Source organism: Myotis brandtii, unplaced genomic scaffold, assembly GCF_000412655.1.
Source record: "Myotis brandtii unplaced genomic scaffold, ASM41265v1 scaffold393, whole genome shotgun sequence".
Lineage (NCBI taxonomy): Eukaryota > Metazoa > Chordata > Mammalia > Chiroptera > Vespertilionidae > Myotis > Myotis brandtii.
The window spans coordinates 1281030-1300119 of record NW_005365070.1 but is presented as its reverse complement, the minus strand read 5'-3'; the positions used below and the strand labels follow the sequence as shown (position 1 = coordinate 1300119).

The window sequence follows — 19090 nt, the reverse complement described above, 5'->3', positions numbered from 1 at the left end:
GGAGGGAGGGAGGGAGGGAGAGAGAGAGAGAGAGAGAGAGAGAGAGAGAGAGAGAGATGGATATGAGGCACGATTGACTGCCTCCCGCATGTGCCCCGACCAGTGCTGAGGATTGAACCTACAACCCATGTTCGTACCCTTGTGGGGAATCGAACCTGTCACCCTTTGGTGTGCAGGCCGACACTCTAACCACTGATCTAGGGCTTAACAGATCCATTTTGGAATGAAAGAAAGTGTTCTCTAGACAAACCCCAGAGTGATATTCCTATAGCCTGATTTTTTTTTAAACCAAAGGGCAGTTTCTGTTTTGGCTATAAATAAAGCTAAATTAACATTTGGTCTGTAATTTTTAGAAATAAATGCTTCCTAAGACTTAATAATAGTACCACGAGTATTAGCAGTAATAACAATAAGAAAACAAAAATTCTTTTCTTTTGATTAAATATAGCTGAACCCTGAAGCACAGAAAGGATCCTCCTTCTGAACAATAAATATATAGCATCTTCAGACATCAGCATTCATTATAATAGCCACTATTGGATGAGACACTATATACATTTAATGCTTCCAGTGACATTGAGGTAGATCCTGTTTTTGTCCCCATTTTACCAAAGATGAAGTAGTCTCAGAAGTGAAGAGACTGACCCAAAGTCACACAGCTAGTAAGGAACAGAACTCAGTTCAAACCCAGGCCTATTTAATCCCGAAGCCCTTATGCGTTCCTTATAACATGGTGCCTACCTGCCTCAAAGACTTAGGACAAGTACTGAGTGTTGTAAGCTTTTCTATTCTCTTGGTTAAGTTTTCTGCTTATTGTGACTTCGTTTGTATTGAACTGGACTGACTGAGGAACCTTGCTGATGCTGAGTAATCTGAAGCTCTTGGTTCTTGAAGAGCCTGACCCTTCCATTTCTGAATTGCTATTCACTGTTAGGATAAAAAGAAGCTTGGGTTCTGTATGCTATCACCGGGCTACCAAATTTGTCAATGCTATTATAAGAGTTTTAACCAATAAACAAAATGTGTCATGGTTTTTTCTTAATATAGGCCCATTTTGTAATAATTCTCAACATTTGCTTATGTTTGAAGCCACAAATCATGAAGGCTCATTTCATAATAATGAAACAATTTCTTTTTTTTTTTTTGAAGAGAATGCCCCACACTTACCCATACCTGCTGGTCATTAAACCAAATGGAAGCTCAGACTTGTATTACCAAGCACCTATTCAAAAACATGTTTATGAAAGTTGAGAGCGCTATGGTTCTTTTTTAAGCTTATTTAATTGTAGTGTTGCCATTCTATGTGATTAAATTTACAATAGTAAAGTTAAGCTTGGTTTACATTAGTTGGTCTTTTTTGTATTGGGCTGTGTTCATTGTCATATATTAAAAATAGAAACACCCATGGGCAAAAAATAAGTATTATTTTCCAGATAGCCTGGTTGGATTCATTCTGATTTAGGCAGTTAGTTTACTTGCAAAAATCCAGACATTTTAATAATGGATTTTTGTTTTGCTTCAGCTTTACAAATCCCCCCTCCACCAATTGAAACTGATTCCAGACTTGCACTGTGGTAATGTATATGCTCCTCCTGTAACATTGGATATAATTTGGAATTATGCCATCTTATCTCAGAGTTAAAACATAAGATTAGGTTTTAAAAATGTGACCGTGCACTGTTTATTATCCTATGACAGAAAGAGAATTAAGCAAACTATTATGTATTCTTATATATTTCTAGTTACCAACACTTATTTAAATATACTAAAATGTTTCCTAATTCAAACAGATAAGCATAGCACTGCCAATGTTATCTTGAAAAACAAGACCAATATACATTTAAAAAAAAATTTGTGCACTCAGGGGGGGTCCCTCAGCCCAGCCTGTGCCCTCTCACAGTCTGGGACCCCTCGGGGGATGTCCACCTGCTGGCTTAGGCCCGCTCCCCAGAGGATTGGGCCTAAGCTGGCAGTTAGACATCCCTCTGGCTGCCTGGGAGCCCTCAGGGGATGTCCACTTGCCAGCGGGGAGCAGGCCTAAGCTGCAGTCGGACATCCTTAGTGCTGCTGAGGAGGCGGGAGAGGCTCCCACCACCACCGCTGTGCTGGCAGCCATCAGCCTGGCTTGTGGCTGAGCAGAGCTCCCCCTGTGGGAGCGCACTGACCACCAGGGGGCAGCTCCTGCATTGAGCGTCTGCCCCCTAGTGGTCAGTGTGTGTCATAGTGACCTGTCATTCTCAGTAGTTCTGCTGTTAGGGTCAGTTTGCATATTACCATTTTATTATATAGGATAGAGGCCTGGTGCACGGGTGGGGGCCGGCTGGTTTGCCCTGAAGGGTGTCCCAGATCAGGGTGGGGGTCCCCACTGGGGTGCCTGGCCAGCCTGGGTGAGGGGCTGATGGCTGTTTTCAGGCCGGTCATGCCAGTGGGCTAGAAGCAGGTATCTGGGATTTATTTAACTTCTATAATTGAAACTTTGTTGCCTTGGTCCCGCTCGAAGCCTGGGTTGCCCCTGCAACCCAGGTTCCCAGCCCCTCCTTGAGCGGAGGCAACGCCGGCTGGAAGCAGGTACCTGGGATTTATTAAATATATATTTTATTGATTTTTTACAAAGAGGAAGGGAGAGGGACAGAGAGTCAGAAACATCGATGAGAGAGAAACATCAATCAGCTGCCTCCTGCACACCCTCCACTGGGGATGTGCCCGCAACCAAGGTACATGCCCTTGACCAGAATCGAACCTGGGACCCTTGAGTCCGCAGGCTGACGCTCTGTCCACTGAGCCAAACCGGTCAGGTACCTGGGATTTATTTATCTTCTATAATTGAAACTTTGTAGCCTTGAGCGGAGCTCAGGGCAGGCGGGAGGCTTGACTTCCTCCATCGCCGGGGCAACCAAGCCTCCTGCTCACTCCAGCTCCATGGCCGCCACCATCTTTGTGATGGAGTGATGGTTAATTTGCATATTACTCTTTTATTAGATAGGATAAAATATATTTTATTGATTTTAGAGAGGAAGGGAGAGGGAGAGAGAAATAGAAACATCAATGATGAGAGAGAATCATTGATTGGCTGCCTCCTGCACACCCCCTACTGGGCATTGAGACCACAACCCAGGCATGTGCCCTTGGCCGGAATCGAACCTGGGACTCTTCAGTCCTTAGGACAACACTCTATCCATTGAGCCAAACCAGCTAGGGCTTTCACTTTTAGTTTGCATGAGCAAAAATGTTTATGTGTCCTGGAGTACCTCTTGCTCATACACTAACCAATGAAATTGTTTAGTCATGGGATATGTGTAATTTCATTATTAGACAAAGGAACTCACATCCCATCTCTGGGCCTTAGCTTTCTCTCTGTGCCCTGAGAGAGTTGTGTGGCCCTGCTATTAGTGGTCTAGTTACAGGGGTGGGCAAACTTTTTGACTCGAGGGCCACAATGGGTTCTTAAACTGGACCGGAGGGCCGGAACAAAAGCATGGATGGAGTGTTTGTGTGAACTAATATAAATTCAAAGTAAACATCATTACATAAAAGGGTACGGTCTTTTTTTTTTTTTTTTAGTTTTATTTCAAACGGGCTGTAGTTTGCCCACGGCTGGGCTAGGGCAACAAGACCGATATTTAATGTTAGTTATCGTTTGTTTTTATCCTAAACACAATTAAAAAATTGGTTGTTGGGGGGATGGGTAGAAATGGTGAAAGGGAATATAGTCCATAATAATGTGATAACTTTGCACAGTGACTGACACTAGAGTAACTGTGCTGATCATATTGTGAAGTATATGAATGCTGAATCACTATGTTGTACACCGGAAACTAATGTAATATGCATGCCAACTATACTTTATAAATTTTTTTTTAAATCATCTCTTGTTGGTTACTATGGGATCAGGAAAAACTATGAGCTTTTGCAAATACATGTTCTGTCTGCAAGGCTACTTTATTTTTTTTTCTTTTAAATACATTTAATAATACTCTTAAAATATATGCTGAACCACATATGATTAATCATTTTCCACATAGGATAAAACATCTTCAAGGAGTGGAGAAAAAAAAGTATATTAAAATGACTTTTCTGTCAGGAGGTCCTCGTATGAAATTGTGTCCTTAAATTTTCCAAAGGAGGCTGTATTTATTGCCTTTTTTTTCTAAGAAGGGCCATTTTAATAATTTTTGCTATCACATCAAAGACTTTTCATGATAATTATAGTCAATAATTGCAGTAGTAATGCTGTGTGCCATCTTCAGGCTCTATGTAACGGAAACTGGAGAGAAAAACATGTCCCTTTGCTTGATGGGAGTTACTGTGGAACCTGAGGCCCTGGTGCCAGATTGCCACTCGCATCAGTTTTAGGTGGCTCTTCCACTACTCAGACCTGGGTCATATGCTACCTTTTATTTCTCTTGCCCCTTAATGCCTGTAGTTCCGAACCGCCCCTCACCCCCCATGGTTTTTGTTCATCCTAAAGTAGCTGATGGGCCTTGATTGGGGGGTCACATTCTGGGACTGGAGGAGTAATCAGAACTTCTTTGGGAATCAGATATTTGACCAAATTAATTTCGTTATACATGAGCAGTTGGCCCATAGCCAAAATATTTATGGAAGGCAGGATATTGCAATAGGTAACCACTTACCCAGTTAGCATGGACAGCTGTCTGATACTTTGAATTTTGAACATCAGGTCTCAAGCTTGTCTTTTGTCCAGAGTTCAGGAGCTCTGGGACCTCTCTTAGTTTTTATGACAGACAACACCATTCTATAGTGACTTCATTGTTAGCCCTATGGCAGCAAACTTCATTTCTTCTTAGAGGCTCAAGTTAGAATGGCCTCTCTCCTTTCATCCGTGCCCCAAACAAAAATGGTAACAGGCACCCCCTTCATTCTTGGTTATCTGATATTTCTGCAGTAAAGAGGGCAAGGTACCTCCAATGCACTAGTTGTTTTTTGGAATATTCATATCTATCTCTGTGGCCCTAGGGTGATTCAGAGTCTTCTGATCTAGCAGATCTGCATCTGAGGAGCGTCAGGACTTGCATAGGCCTGTAGGGACTTGAATGCAGAGCAATTGACTGGTTTCTCTCTTTTCCTTGTCACTTGCTAGCAAAGAGGCACTCATTTTTTCATCTTCTGTAAGGAAATAAATTTTTTTGAGTCATAAATAATTTATTACATTAAGACTTTAATTTAGTGCCCAAGACCTGCCTTTATTTTCCCTTCTCTGATACTAAAGAAACCAGTGGAAAGTGGTAGGTGGCTGGCATGGCAGCCTAGCTAAAGATTTCCCTAAGTGATGCCTTACATTTAATTTCAAACATCTTTTTATTGGTGTTTCAGAGCCCAGAACAAACTAGGGATTATTCTTAGTGTGATAGAGAGGAATTGTGTTGTATCTCAATTCCTTCATTGTGTGGTGTGTCAGTCACTTGAGGACTCAGAAGCTCCTTCCCTGAGACCTCAGCTGCAAACATTGAATGGAGCCATCCCAGTGATTTATTGACTATTAGAATATAAGTTTAGGGAATCTTTTCATCAAGTGACCACACTTAGATACTTTAAAAAATCAAAGCATTGGCTCAGTTAGTTGGGCGTTGGTACCAAGAGATTGTTGGTTCAATTCCCAGTTAAGTGCACAAGCCTGGTTGTGGGCTCTATCCCGGTAGTGGGTATGCAGGAGGCAACCGATCTGTAGTGCTGTGTTGCGTTCTCACATTGATGTTTCTCTCTTTCTCCCCGTCTCCCTTCCTCCCTCTCTAAAAATCAATAAAGTATTGAAAAAATCAAAGCATTGACATTATCCAAGAAGTGGCTTTTAAAAAAATTATTTGAATTTTTAGTGATCTGATTTGTCAAGCCAAATTACTAAAAAGCATTTATGTGAGAAGTTTTTGCTTTGTGGAATTTGCTTCTTCCCCTCATTGCAAGATTCTTCTTTGAGTTCAAGATAATATCTTCTATAGTTATGTATGACTTAACAAATGGACATGGCATGTCTCACAATGTATAGATTATATTTGAGTGTGTGAATCCCTCCCAATTTGTCCAAAGGCACCTCCTAAGGCACATCTGTTGAAATCACAATGTGAGAAGCATGGGTTGGGTTGGATTGGCCTGAAATAGTATCACTTTGCCTCTTGTCTTTTTTAAAAATTAAATTTATTGGGGTGACATTGGTTAATAGGATCATGAGGTTTCAGTATGGATTTCTATGTTATTGATCTGGATATTGCACTGTGTGCTCATCACCCAAAGTCAAATCATCTTTCATAACCATATATTAGGGCCCCTTCACTCCTACTCCCTTCCCTCTGGCAACTACCACACTGCTGTTTGTGTCCATGAATTTCAGAGTCATATCTCACATATGAGTGAAATCATATGTCCTTAGCTTTTTTCTGCCTGACTTACTTCACTTAGCATAATATATTCTCAAGGTCCATCCATGTTGTTGCAAATGACAGTATTTCATCCTTTCTTATGGCTGAGTAGCATTCCATTGTATATATGTACCACATCTTCTTTATCCTACCGTCTATCGAAGGACACCTTGGTTGTCTTCATGTCTTGGCCACTGTGAATACTTCAGTGAACATAGGGGTGCGTATATCTTTGTGAATACATGTTTTTGAGTGTATACCCAGGAGAAGGATTGCTGGGTCATATGGTAACTCTATTTTTAACTTTTTGAGAAATCACCAGAATGTTTTCTGCTGAATTGTTCCAAGATATGATCAGATGAACTCAGATAGTTTGTGGTGTGTGTGTTTAGAAATTCAGATTATAGAATAAGGAGGGGAGAGGAAAAGCATATAGAGCAAAAATAAAATCTATTTCTGTTCATCTTATAATTTCAAGAGGGCAGAATCCAAACCTTTTCTATTTCTGCACTGATGGATGGCATCTGGCAGATAAAAGGTACTTGATAAATACTACATTAAGCACCAACAATGTTTTTCTTATGTTGTCAAGTTGGGTCAAAGGTTAGTTTGGGAGAAGTGAATTGATTCTTTGATTTAGACTTGGGGGAAATTTTTAGGGCAGGATACCATTTCCAGATAATCTCTTAAGGTGGACTGGTTGAAGTAACTAGGTCAAGAAGTAGTAAATATAATTGATTTTCAAATCCCAATGAACAAATCAAATGTAATTAATCAATAGGTCTGACCTTGAAGGAAATATTCTAAAAGATCAGATTGGGAAATTGAGTAATGCCAAGGAGCTAGTACATTGCCATTAGGATAAATCCCAATCAGACCTGGAATGCCTAATTTACCAAGCCAAGGAAACTTAACTGGCATCACCACAGAACTGTGGGACTCTTTCATCAAATGTTATGATGGACTTTTAGACAGGCAGCAGAGGGTAGGGATAAAAAAGATAATTCTCGAGATAGCAACATTAACAGTGGCATTCTCTCCAAAATTAGGACTGAGACAAATTTTACTTACAACTCCAATCAATGACCTGGAAAAGAAAGTATACATTGAAAACTTTACATTTGTCAAAAAAGTTTTCTAAATAGCAAAGTGTCCATTAAATGGGAATCAATTCTAGGGTGTATGCTCCAAAGGTGGCAGGCCCAGGTGTTAGGGTACAAGATAATGAATGGCAAGGAGAGGAGCTTTTTAGAGGGTTGGGGAAATTCAACCTTGCGAAACAAGCATGCTGCCCCTCCTCCACCTGCCTGTCCTAAAGTTCAGAAGAATTTTTCTCTCATGTTATAAAAATTAACTCCTGTTCAACTATGACTCATGTCCATGTCGGTTGGAACTGAGGCTAATAAAGAATCCTTCCGTACAGATCTGTGTTAGAGTTAGCTATAACTTACTATGACCTTTAACAAGAATTCTGTAGAAGTAGATTTTAAGGGATGTAATTAAGTACAAACATTGAAAATGTGAATATTTCTTTCTCCTTTGTCATTTCATTGATGTTGGCTAGAATTTTAAAGAAAGGTTTATGTGCCTTGAAATCTGATGTTAGAGAGTCATTTTTCTTTATGTGAAGCAGCGGACTTTGCTATCACCTTAGTGTGAAAGCTTTTCTAGATAGCTACTTGGAGAAATATCTTTGGAAGAATTCACGATGAATGGATATGCTTAGGTAGATTTTTCCTAGAAAGTAGATTAACTGAAAACCTATTCTCATACTCTACTTTGGAGGAAGGAATTTGAGGTATGTCATGAAAGGGAGAGTAAAGAAAACTTGAGGGTTTTTATTTTCTTAGTTAGCCAAAGATGAAAACAACTATGAAAAAATGTTAAAAATCTTCATGACCCACAACCCATGAAATGTACATAAAAAGAAAGGTATAAATATTTGTATTAGAGCAAGTGTCTCATATCTGAGTCCCCCTACCCCTGCCCCCACCCTCCCACTACATTTTCTTCTACATTTGCAATAAACCACTGACCCTTTGTGATCTTGCTGTGAAACCTAAATGGCTATGGCAATTTATCTGAGAATTGGATTCCTGGAGGGTTCTTTAGAGATTATTTGGAAATAATAAGGAAAATCACTCTCCGTTGGAAGTCCTGGTGTTCAAGCCATCCCCCTGGATGGAGGAAGAAAGGCATGTCTCCAGATGTTTTTCTAAGGATACCTTCCTCCTTTCTCTTTCTCTAATTCTCTAAGGTCTTATGTAGTTACCCACAGGAGATTGACTGCTCTCAGGGGCAATCATAAGACTTTAGCACCCTAGTGGTGTTGAGAAAGGGCAAGATGCTGCTGGTGGCCAGCATTCTCCCACCCTGATCTCTGTGATGCTCCAAGCCTGGTCTGATTAGCTGTCTTCGAGATAGTCCTACCAGTGCTTTGGTCTACCAGGGTTTTGATCCACAGCTTGGTACACAGTTTCCAGAAGTACTATTGGACACCAAAGAAAAAAAATGTTGTAGCCAATGGTGTTTCTCCCTAAGCTACTTTATATTTCTAGATGAATGTATAACTGAGGTATTTGGAATCATTTATTTATCCCCAGGTATTCCATTAAAGTGTGAGCCCAATGAAAATCATAAATTAGTATTTCAGCTAATCTCTCAATTGATACGACCATGACAGGTGCACCTAAATCGTTGACTCCTTTGTTAGTTGTAAAACAGGAGCACCCCATCTTTTCCTACCTGTCCATAGCCTATCCTCTATGGTTCCCCAACACATTTCTGGAGCCTTTTATTAGCATTGACTCCTGAGGTAGTATTTACTAGATCCTCAGACTTGTTGAAGAGTTTTAGCTTAATCACCAGTATTATTCCTCTTGAGCCCTGGACCTGGACGAAGTGTTAGAAAATGTGCAAAATAGATGCAGTTGCTCTAACTGCTCTAAAGTGTTGGTAAAGTAGGTCAATGTGTTCATTTCAGGCCACCCACTCATTTTGGTTGATATCTTACGTTAGTAAACGTTTGGTACAATTCAGATGGGGTTTTAAGATTGCCAGACATAAACTTTGGTTCATAATTTGCTTATTTAAACATCAATATAAAGCCCAGCTTGATTTCTATTTGGAGTGGATTTTAAAGCTGTTGCAAGCTCAATGAAATGAAGTATGGAGTTTTAAAGTAGCAACCCTAACTCTTCCAACTACACTTAACACGAAGGGTATTCTTAGAAAAATATAATGAAACTGATTTTCAAAACATATGTGTTTCTGATTGCCCTTCCCTATCTTACCTTGTAGGATCAGTGCACCTAAAAATAATTGACAGTCTTAAGCCCTCCAGAGCTATATTTTGGCAAGGTTTTAACAAAATGCTAACTATCTGCATTTCTCCTACTGATGAGTAGGTGATCTCAAGTCATACATTTGCATAATAACTGTAATTTATGTGCCTTACTATTAAGGTTTAAGTCAAATGACTTTAGGCTTTTGGTGTGCATAGTACATTATATGCAATAATTTCACTCCTTTTTGCAAGGGGGAGGATAGATTAATGTATATGGTCCCCCACCTTCCTGATATTATTAAAAACTATTAGAGATTTTATTTCTTTGTTCCCATGAAGTTGAGCATTGTATATTCCTCCTGGGGTTCTTAGGTAACTTGGAGGAGCTGGAGTTTTACAACAACCTGCATTTTAGCTTACTTTGTGGCCACATGACTTTAGATCTAGAAAGTGAACAGAAACTATTTTGGTAATTCTTTTTTAATTTTAAATGATTTTAAAATTTATCTTTACCGTTGAAAGTAGTATAGATATCCCCTTTAGTTTTTGTTGTTGTTGGTTTATCCCATTGACTCCCTCCACCCCACACCCACCCCTCCCAAGCTTTAACTGGGGAACTCAATATGCATGGATGTATTTTGGTAATTCTTCAGACCAATGACAAAGAATTGTTTTACTTTCATTGCAAATAAAAATAAAAAAGTAAAGTAGAAATAGAGGGGTTAAGAAAATCACCCCCTCAATTAATAGCTTAATATAGCTTCCCAATATTAGAATTATATCTTTTTTTAAAATTTATTTTCCCTTTATTGATTAAGATATTACAAATGTGTCCTTATCCCCCCAAGGCCCCCACATATTCTTTTTACTTTGAAAACTGCTTTTTTGATAATCTAACTCTTCCAGGATAAAGTATTACAGAAAATGGAAGGACAGCAGAGTTTTTCTAGACCCCACACCCACTTTTCCCTATTATTAACATCTGACATTAGTGTGTGGTACATTGTCACAATGGATAAGTCAATATTGATGCATTAGTATTAACTAAAGTCCATACCTTAGTTTTTTTTTACTAACAGTTTTATTGATATATAATTCATACCCCCCAAATTAAACCATTTAATTACAATGGCTTTTAGTGTATTGTGCATCCTCACCAAAATCAATTTTTGAACATAATCATTTCAGAAAGAAATCTCATACCTTTTAACTATAACCATCCCCCTTTACTTCCCATTAGCCTGACTCCCACACTTCCCCCTCAGCCCTAGGAAAGAATAATCCATTTGCTTTCTCTATACATTGACCTGTGCTAGGCCTTTAAATATAAGGAATCATATAATATGTGGGCTTTTGTGATTGGCTCTTTCCCTTAACATAGTGTTTTTGAGATTGAGCTGTGTTGTAACCTGTATCAGAACTTTATTCTTTCTTATGGCTGAGTAATATTCAGTTGTACCAAATTTGTTTATCTATTCATTGTTGGACCTTTGGCTATTATGAATAATGCTGCTCTCACCATTTGCATGTGTTTGTTGATTTCCTTAGTTTTCCTATAATGTCTTTTTCTGTACCCACCCAGAATAACACATTATATTTTGTCGTCATGTCTGCTTAGGCTCCCCGGGCTTTGCTTGTGATGGCATTTAGATCAATGTCTCGGCTTAGTTGTCATCATTTCACCATCACTTATGCATTCCACCCAGCAACTAATTGATCATGTTTTCTTTTCTGGCTGTATTTACCACCCTAAAATCCGTCTTCAATGAGATATGTTCCTGAAATACATGAAAGAGAGAAGATGCTGCTCTCCTGGCCCCTCTCAGTACAAGTTGTCTCTTCATGGAGAGCCTCAGTAGCTTATCAAAGTATAATAGATGGTCTTCATTTCTGTCTTTGTTTTGCAATTGCAGAGTTTGAACATTTACATAATGCTTCCTTGTTTGCATAGGACTTTTTAGGCTCCATTGGGTAAGTGACTTTCCCAAGAGCCCACAGTGAATCATGTACAGCTGGGACTCAAACCCGTATTCCCGATTCCCCAGATCAGTCTTTTCATCCCTAGGCAGTCATTCGCCTTGCAGAAGGAAAGATCCAGATAGTGCTAAGTATTTGGAAGCTTTTAAATTAACTTCTTAAAAACCCCTCCTAAAGAGCTAAGTTTTCTTCAAAACCCAGGTGAGGCGCACTCAGTTTCTGCAAGAAAGGCCAATGCAAAAATCATAGTCTCTTACGGTTGCAGTTTACAAAGTGCTTTTCAGTGTGTTATTTTCAGATGTCCCTCCCTGCTGCTCTTACCCTTAGGGTGCAGTTTGTGTCTCTATTATTTACCAGAGGCATTTGCTTGCTTTATTGATGAAATCATTTGGGGTGTGTCTTACAAATCATGCCGGTGCAGGCAAGCCTGGGTTCTCTGCCACTGTATCCCATGAAGGTTTTTGGTTCCTCCATTTAGGACTCTGGGAGAGTAATCTCTAGAGATTTACTTTATCTCCTACAGTTCCAGAAATCTGACACCTTAATGAAAACTACAAGTATTCCTTTATCACCCATCCCCTGAAAATGTGTACGAATCTGAGAGACATTTTTTTCCCCTGGCATCTAGTTGGACTGCAAAATGAATATTCTGAGAGAGCTGTAGAAATGGTTGTAAGTTATGGTTAAAATTGTAAAGTTGATAGTAAATAAGCTGAGGGCTGGCCTGAGAACCTAACAGCAACCAACAATTTTTACGGGAAGGTGGGTTATGAGCAACTAAAAATTAATGGGCATTAGCTGTATCCCGTTTATACATCAGAGCCAGCCTTTGGTGAGACCGTTAAATGAGATAAAATGACAAAGCACAGTTCCACAGATTGTTCACCACAGAGCCCTGGTAAAGGATGGAATAGATTCCACATATTCAATACCTACTTCTTTAACTATTGATTTGAAGTGCTGAAAAAAAATAAAAAGAACCAATACACACTCAGCGGGATTGAGTAGGAATTTATTGTGATTATCTTTGTTTAGCTTTGAAAACTCAGGCCTTGATATTAAGACTAAAGAGAAATTATATAGAGCTGGTGTGATTGAAAAAAAAAGTATGGCTCTTTCGAGTGATTTTTTTTTAATGCCATAGAGTTAAGCTTTAAAAAGCATGCTTCATTGAATCTCATGCAAGCCTCCTAGTACAGGGCTAGGGGACTGTTTTTCTTTTGAGGACCACTGACCCACAAAGAGAAAAAACTAATCAAGAGCCATGTACTAAAAACAACTTTATTTAGGTGCTTCCTTTGAAAACCATAAAGCATTCAATTCACTTGCTTTTAAAATTAGAACAGGAACTCTCAACAAGTACAACAATTTTTTTAAAATCCTTTGGTTTCATGTTATGTGCAGTTAAAAGAAGTAGGTGGAGTAGGGTAAGAAAGAGCAATAAAGGTAGAATAAAAGAGGGGGAAACAGAAGAGCTTTAAGGGAGTAGAAGAGAGACATGGAGAGCCTACACAGCATTGGGCATAGAAGCAGGGGATTGAGTTAGGAAAATATAGGAGACAAATGTTAGGTGTGGATCATAACTCACTGTTCACTTGAGCTATATTACCTGCTCTTCTGTGGCTCTAATGTTTAAGCCTTTCAAGTAATAATTTTTATGGAAGGTTATGTATCAGAGTCACCTAGGTCCCTTAAAAAATACATGTACCCAGTGCCATTTCTGTAGTGGCTCTCTACTTCTCCCATATTGGATTCCATTGCCTCTGTGCTCAACCCTCTCAGCATAAAGAAAAAAAATGAAATGTTTTTTAAATGAGAAGTATACAGGATCACCAGGTTTAGAAAAGAGATTTCCAGAAAGAAAAGACATTTCTCATTCAGGCACAGAATTTTAGAAGCAGTCTCAAACATCTGTATTATTATGTCTTTCAAATAATGTATGCCCTGGCTTTTAATATAAACATTTTGGGTGATTAAAATAGAAATAGTTGTTTTAAGAATCAAATTAGTTGCTCAAGACCTAGCCGGTTTGGCTCAGTGGATAGAGCGCCAGACTGTGGACTGAAGGGTCCCGGGTTCGATTCCGGTCAAGGGCATGTACCTTGGTTGCGGACACATCCCCAGTAGGGGGTGTGCAGGAGGCAGCTGATCGATGTTTCTCTCTCATCGGTGTTTCCAACTCTCTATCCCTCTCCCTTCCTCTCTGTAAAAAATCAATAAAATATATTTTAAAAAAATTAGTTGCTCCAGTTCTTACCAAATATGGAGCTATAATTCCATTTTCAAATGCACCAAGCCTGTTCCCCCTTTCCCTCTTTCTGCTTCTCAAGAGCAGAATCTGGTCATGGCACTGAATCCCAGTAGCCTAAGTGTATCTTGGGATTTAATTCACAAGTGTGTCCTGGACTGCATGTGTTTCAGCAAAGCTTTTGGCAAGAATGTCAAATTACATTTTCAAGTAATGCTTTTTACTAGGTATACCGGTTAATGCGTATTTTTTTCAATAGATGGAGTTACACATATGTGAATATATATGTGATTTGATATGTATGCTCTTTTGTTGTATTGACAACAAGCTTCAAAACTTCACATGTCAAATTTTCTGAAGGTGTTAACATCATATTTTTACGCTTTAAATGTTGAATTTTGTGCCAAAAAAAGAGCATTTGCGGGAAGTTTTAATTCATTACTTTATTTTGAAGAAAAGTGCTGCTGAAAGTTTGGATCACAAAATCTACACTATTAACCAGTTAATGATTAATTCACATTTTAACCTGGTAATAGTTAATCTGCATTATTAACCGGTTAATGATTAACCTGCATTTTAACCAGTTAATAGTTAATCTGCATTTTTAACCGGTTAATAATTAATCCACATTATTAGCCAGTTTAATGATTAATCTGTATTATTAACTGGTTAATAATCTGCATTTTTAACCAGTTAATAATCTGTATTATTAGCTGGTTAATGATTAATCTGCATTATTAACTGTAATCAAAGAAAACAATAATTTCAAGAGAAACATCAAAAGTGCTTTATTCAAAGTAATGTCCATCGCTAGCTACACATTTCCCCCATCTTTCAGGTAATTTGTGGATACCATCCCAATAGAACTTTTTTTGTTTTGAGGCAGACCATTCAGAGACCCAATTTTCCATTTCTTCGTACATTTCTGAGTGCTGCTCAGAAAGTGAGTGTGCCATCGATTGGAACAAGTGGTAATCTGAAGGAGCAATACAACAAAATAGTATACATATCAAATTGCATATATATCAACATAAGTGTAACTCCATCTATTGAAAAAAATCTGCATTATTAACGGGTATACCTAGTAGAAACGCAGGTGGAATAAGTGGTGTGTTCAAGGCTGTATGGGCAAAAGTTGAGTGTTGGAGTCAGCATGTTTGCACCGAGGGATAGACAACTTTGCCAGGAGAAGCGTTAGCCAAGTATTTACCCTGTTGTCATCCTTTGCACAGGGCAAGCCTTTTACCATTAGACAATTTTTTCCTGGAATGTTCTCTAAAATGAAAGTGGGCTCTCTTTTTATTTTTTTATTAGGTATTGCCAAAACAGCGATGTATTTCAGTGTTCAGATATAAGCAGGTCTCCATAAGGTCCTGCTAAGGGCCTCTGGTGGATATATAAAGGGCGGGGTACATGGGCCCTGCTGGGCTCTTTACATGTGCCAGTGTAAATGGTGCTGTGTACTTTCAGCAGGTTACCAGTAAAACTTTTATTGTTGTTACCTGTTTTTGAAGATTGTCTCCTTGACGTAAAATTCCTGTGGATAAGTTTAAACCCTTCAATGTCTAGCACCTTCTTAAATGTAGAACATTATTCTTTCCTGCTGTCTCTTAGAATTTGCTGGCTTCAGGTCGAGTGTCTGTGCATGTATGCATTGGGGGGTGGAAAAAGGGGTGCTTTTCCTTGGATTTAGAAACCTATTTTTATAAAATCCAATAAGTGACTCTTTATTATATGTGTGAACCCTGCTAAGACTAGGTGAACATATTATTTTCCAAATTCTTGAATTGTTTTACCTTGGAAATCCAGTGCACTTCACAACAGAATCTTTGCAGGGGCTTGAAAATCAGCCTGTGATGAACTTTAGCCTGTGATAACCTTAAAAAGTAGCTGTTCCCTTATTATAATTTGTTTAAATAGCCCTGTGTGTCTTAAGTCCTTATACTGAGCATTCCAATTCTATGTGGGGTGTGACTGTGATATGGATTTTTTTAGTACAGCTGCAGCAAACACTGTAACTAGTTGGGGTCCTTCATATTATTTTATGTATTCAGACTGTATTGGGGGAAATCCTCAATCTTGAAACCAGGAGACAACTGGATATCTCTCTGTTAATTATATTATGTACTAGTTAGTACCAAAGGCCTGCTGTGAACTCATTAAGCCAGTGAAGGAGGGAGTTTTGTTTTTGGTTGTAACAAAGATGTTTCCAGAAAACAGCCTTAGCAACCTTTCTTCTTTCTTTTCTTAAAATAGACTTTTATCATTATTTGAGAGAGAGAGAGAGAGAGAGATCAGTTGCCTCCTGCCATGCCCTGACCTCGGATCCAACCCACAACCTGGGTATGTGCCCTGGCACCTTTTGGTGTATGGGATGACGCTCCAACCAACCAAGCCACACCGGCCAGGGCAACCCTTCTTTCACTGATAAGAGCTAAGATATTCTAAAACTTCACAGCTCCTTAATTCTTCTACAAAATCTACCCTCCCTCCTTTCTTGTATGAATTATCTGTGGACCAAGGGTTTCTAAAATGCCAAAAAGACTTCCAGCAGTTCTGGATGAAGAAGTTATTTGAAGATTGTTTCCCTTACCCCCTTCCTTAAATAGTCCTTTAATGCTGCATACCCGTTTTGTCTGGCAGTAAGACTCTCCACACTTTTTAATTGCCAGGAAGGAAGAATGATCAGGAGTATATACGATTATATAATGCTTGTATATGTGCAGTTGATAATCCTAGTATTAGTCAAATAAGTTGCCAGCTCAATTGTATCCAAAGTAGTTTCACACACACCCCCACCCTACCTCCAACCCTGAGCCACTTTGGTATCTATCTTAGGTGAAGACTTATTTCCTCTAAGCCAGTGATTCTCAACCTTGGCTGCACATTAGAATCACCTGGGAATCTTTTTAAAATCCTGATTTCTGGGCCTCATCCTCCAGAAATTGTTTTCTTTGTTAACTAATGTTGTGGCCTCAACCCATAACAAAGAAACAGAATTTTTGGAGGGCGAGGCCCAGAAATCAGGATTTTAAAAAGATTCCCAGGTGATTCTAATGTGCAGCCAAGGTTGAGAACCACTGCTCTAAGCACACATAGGCAATAAACAGCAAAGGCCAGCTCATGTTCAATTCCCATGGTTATTAGTATTGTTAGAAAGATTTGTTCTTTATTCTTCATCCCTTTATTTATTGTACATGCTTACCATTGGCAGGCTCAAGTGTCTTCAATGTACTCATTCTTGAGTTCTTGAGATCTTGATTCTTTTCAGATCCCATTTGTCTTACATAGAACATGGACAGCAATAGCAGAAAGAATAGTGAAAGTGAATCCTTGTAAACATTTGTACTATGGTATCTATACCACACCAATTAATATTGGAGTGAATAAAGTACCTAGTGGATTTATTTTCCAGTGGCACTGCATCTCTTGGTCATTATGAAGGAGAGTATGGCTTCTTTAAAGCACAATTTTGGTCCTGTGATAGGAGGAGTAATGTGTGGGTGAACTCTGGGATCTATTTAAAAAAACACCCACAATCCTCCAGCCCCTTATGGCTAAACCACAAGCAAAATGCAGTTGGATTAGGGGAAGGGGAGATACTTTGTGAATTAAGCTGCTGTAGAGTGATGCGCCTTTGACATTTCTCTTGACCCTTAGGATTCCTTCACTACATAAAGATTATTTATTGGAAACCATTAGTCTATACTGGAATGAATGGCTACACAGAATCATAAGGTCAATACAATATTTAACATCTGCACAGAAGTTGCTGGATGAGAAAAATCTTAAAATTAAAGATCATTTAATATGATCCTTTGACTTATCATAGACTCAAATTATCCAGCATGAATTCCCTTTGTTTCTGCTTGACTGATAACTTCTTGAAATGCACTTATCCTATTACTTCCTCCAAGTATAACTATTTCTCATATATTCATTCAGTTTTTGGTTGTTGTCACATTTTATAAATACTTCTTCATTAATGGTGCCCTCTCTTGGAGTGTAAACTCCCAAAGCTAGAAAAACTATGTCTCATTTGTGTGATTTGAGACATAGAATCATAAAGAATTATAAAAGAGACATGGGTTGATACTGAATAATACTCTGTTTACTGGCCACACTGGTGTTCCTGTGATGTAGCACACTTCCTGATTGGAAAGCTCTTTTGTCTTTTGGAGGTGGCTTTATTATTTTATTTTTCCAAGAAGGTAATAAATATTTTTTCTCTTTTTAAAATATATTTTTATTGATTTCAAAGAGGAAGGGAGGAGAGAGAGAGAAGGAGAGAGAGATAGAGAAACATCAATATATAGAGAGAATAATTGATTGGCTGCCTCCTGCATGCCTCCTACTGGGGATTGAGCTCACAACCCAGGAATTGAATTGTGACCTCCTGGTTCATAGGTTGATGCTCAACCACTGAACCACACTGGCCAGGCTGAATATTTTTGTTTTAATGAAAGCCTCCATACATAAGATGCCTAGGCCTTAGCAGCAACCTCACAGATGAAAATGAAGCAGAATTTGTGTACCTAAATCAAATTCTTCTCTCTTGAACCTGATGAACGATGATGGAAATTGAGTGTCCAACACTTTATCTTTCAGGTGATCATTTGAAGATCTGTCCCCAGGGTTATACCTGCTGCTCTCAAGAGATGGAGGAGAAGTACAGCCTGCAAAGTAAAGATGAGTTCAAAAGTGTGGTCACCGAACAGTGCAATCATTTGCAAGCCGTCTTTGCTTCCCGTTATAAGAAGTTTGATGGTATGTATTGGAACTTTGGTCCAAGTGAGCATTCACATTTGCTTTGTTCCTCAATTTCTTTCACACTTTTTTAAAAATAAAATCTTTATTATTCAGATTATTACAGTTGTTCCCCCTTTTTCCCCCCATAGCTCCCCTCCACCTGGTTCCTACCCCACCCCATGCCCTCACCCCCCCACGTCCTCGTCCCATAGGTGTACAATTTTTGTCCAGTCTCTTCCTGCACCCCCACACCCCCTTCCCCCTGAGAATTGTCAGGCCTTTCTATGTCCCTAATTCTGTTATATTCACCAGTTTATTCTGTTCATCAGATTTTTTATTCACTTGATTTTTAAATTCACTTGTGTTTTTTTTTAAGTTTATTTTATTTTATAAATATATTTTATTGATTTTTTACAGAGAGGAAGGGAGAGGGATAGAGAGTTAGAAAAATCGATG

The 19090-nt window shown here is 38.8% G+C and overlaps 1 protein-coding gene across 1 annotated transcript in view; it reads left to right on the top strand.

Annotated features, from left to right (window-relative positions):
* Positions 1-19090, top strand: part of GPC4 (glypican 4) — a 119873-nt gene that overhangs the window by 60428 nt on the left and 40355 nt on the right. The window contains exon 2 of the mRNA XM_005872824.2: positions 18494-18652. Within this exon, the coding sequence (XP_005872886.1) occupies positions 18494-18652 (159 nt within the window). The remainder of the gene's footprint in view (positions 1-18493; positions 18653-19090) is intronic.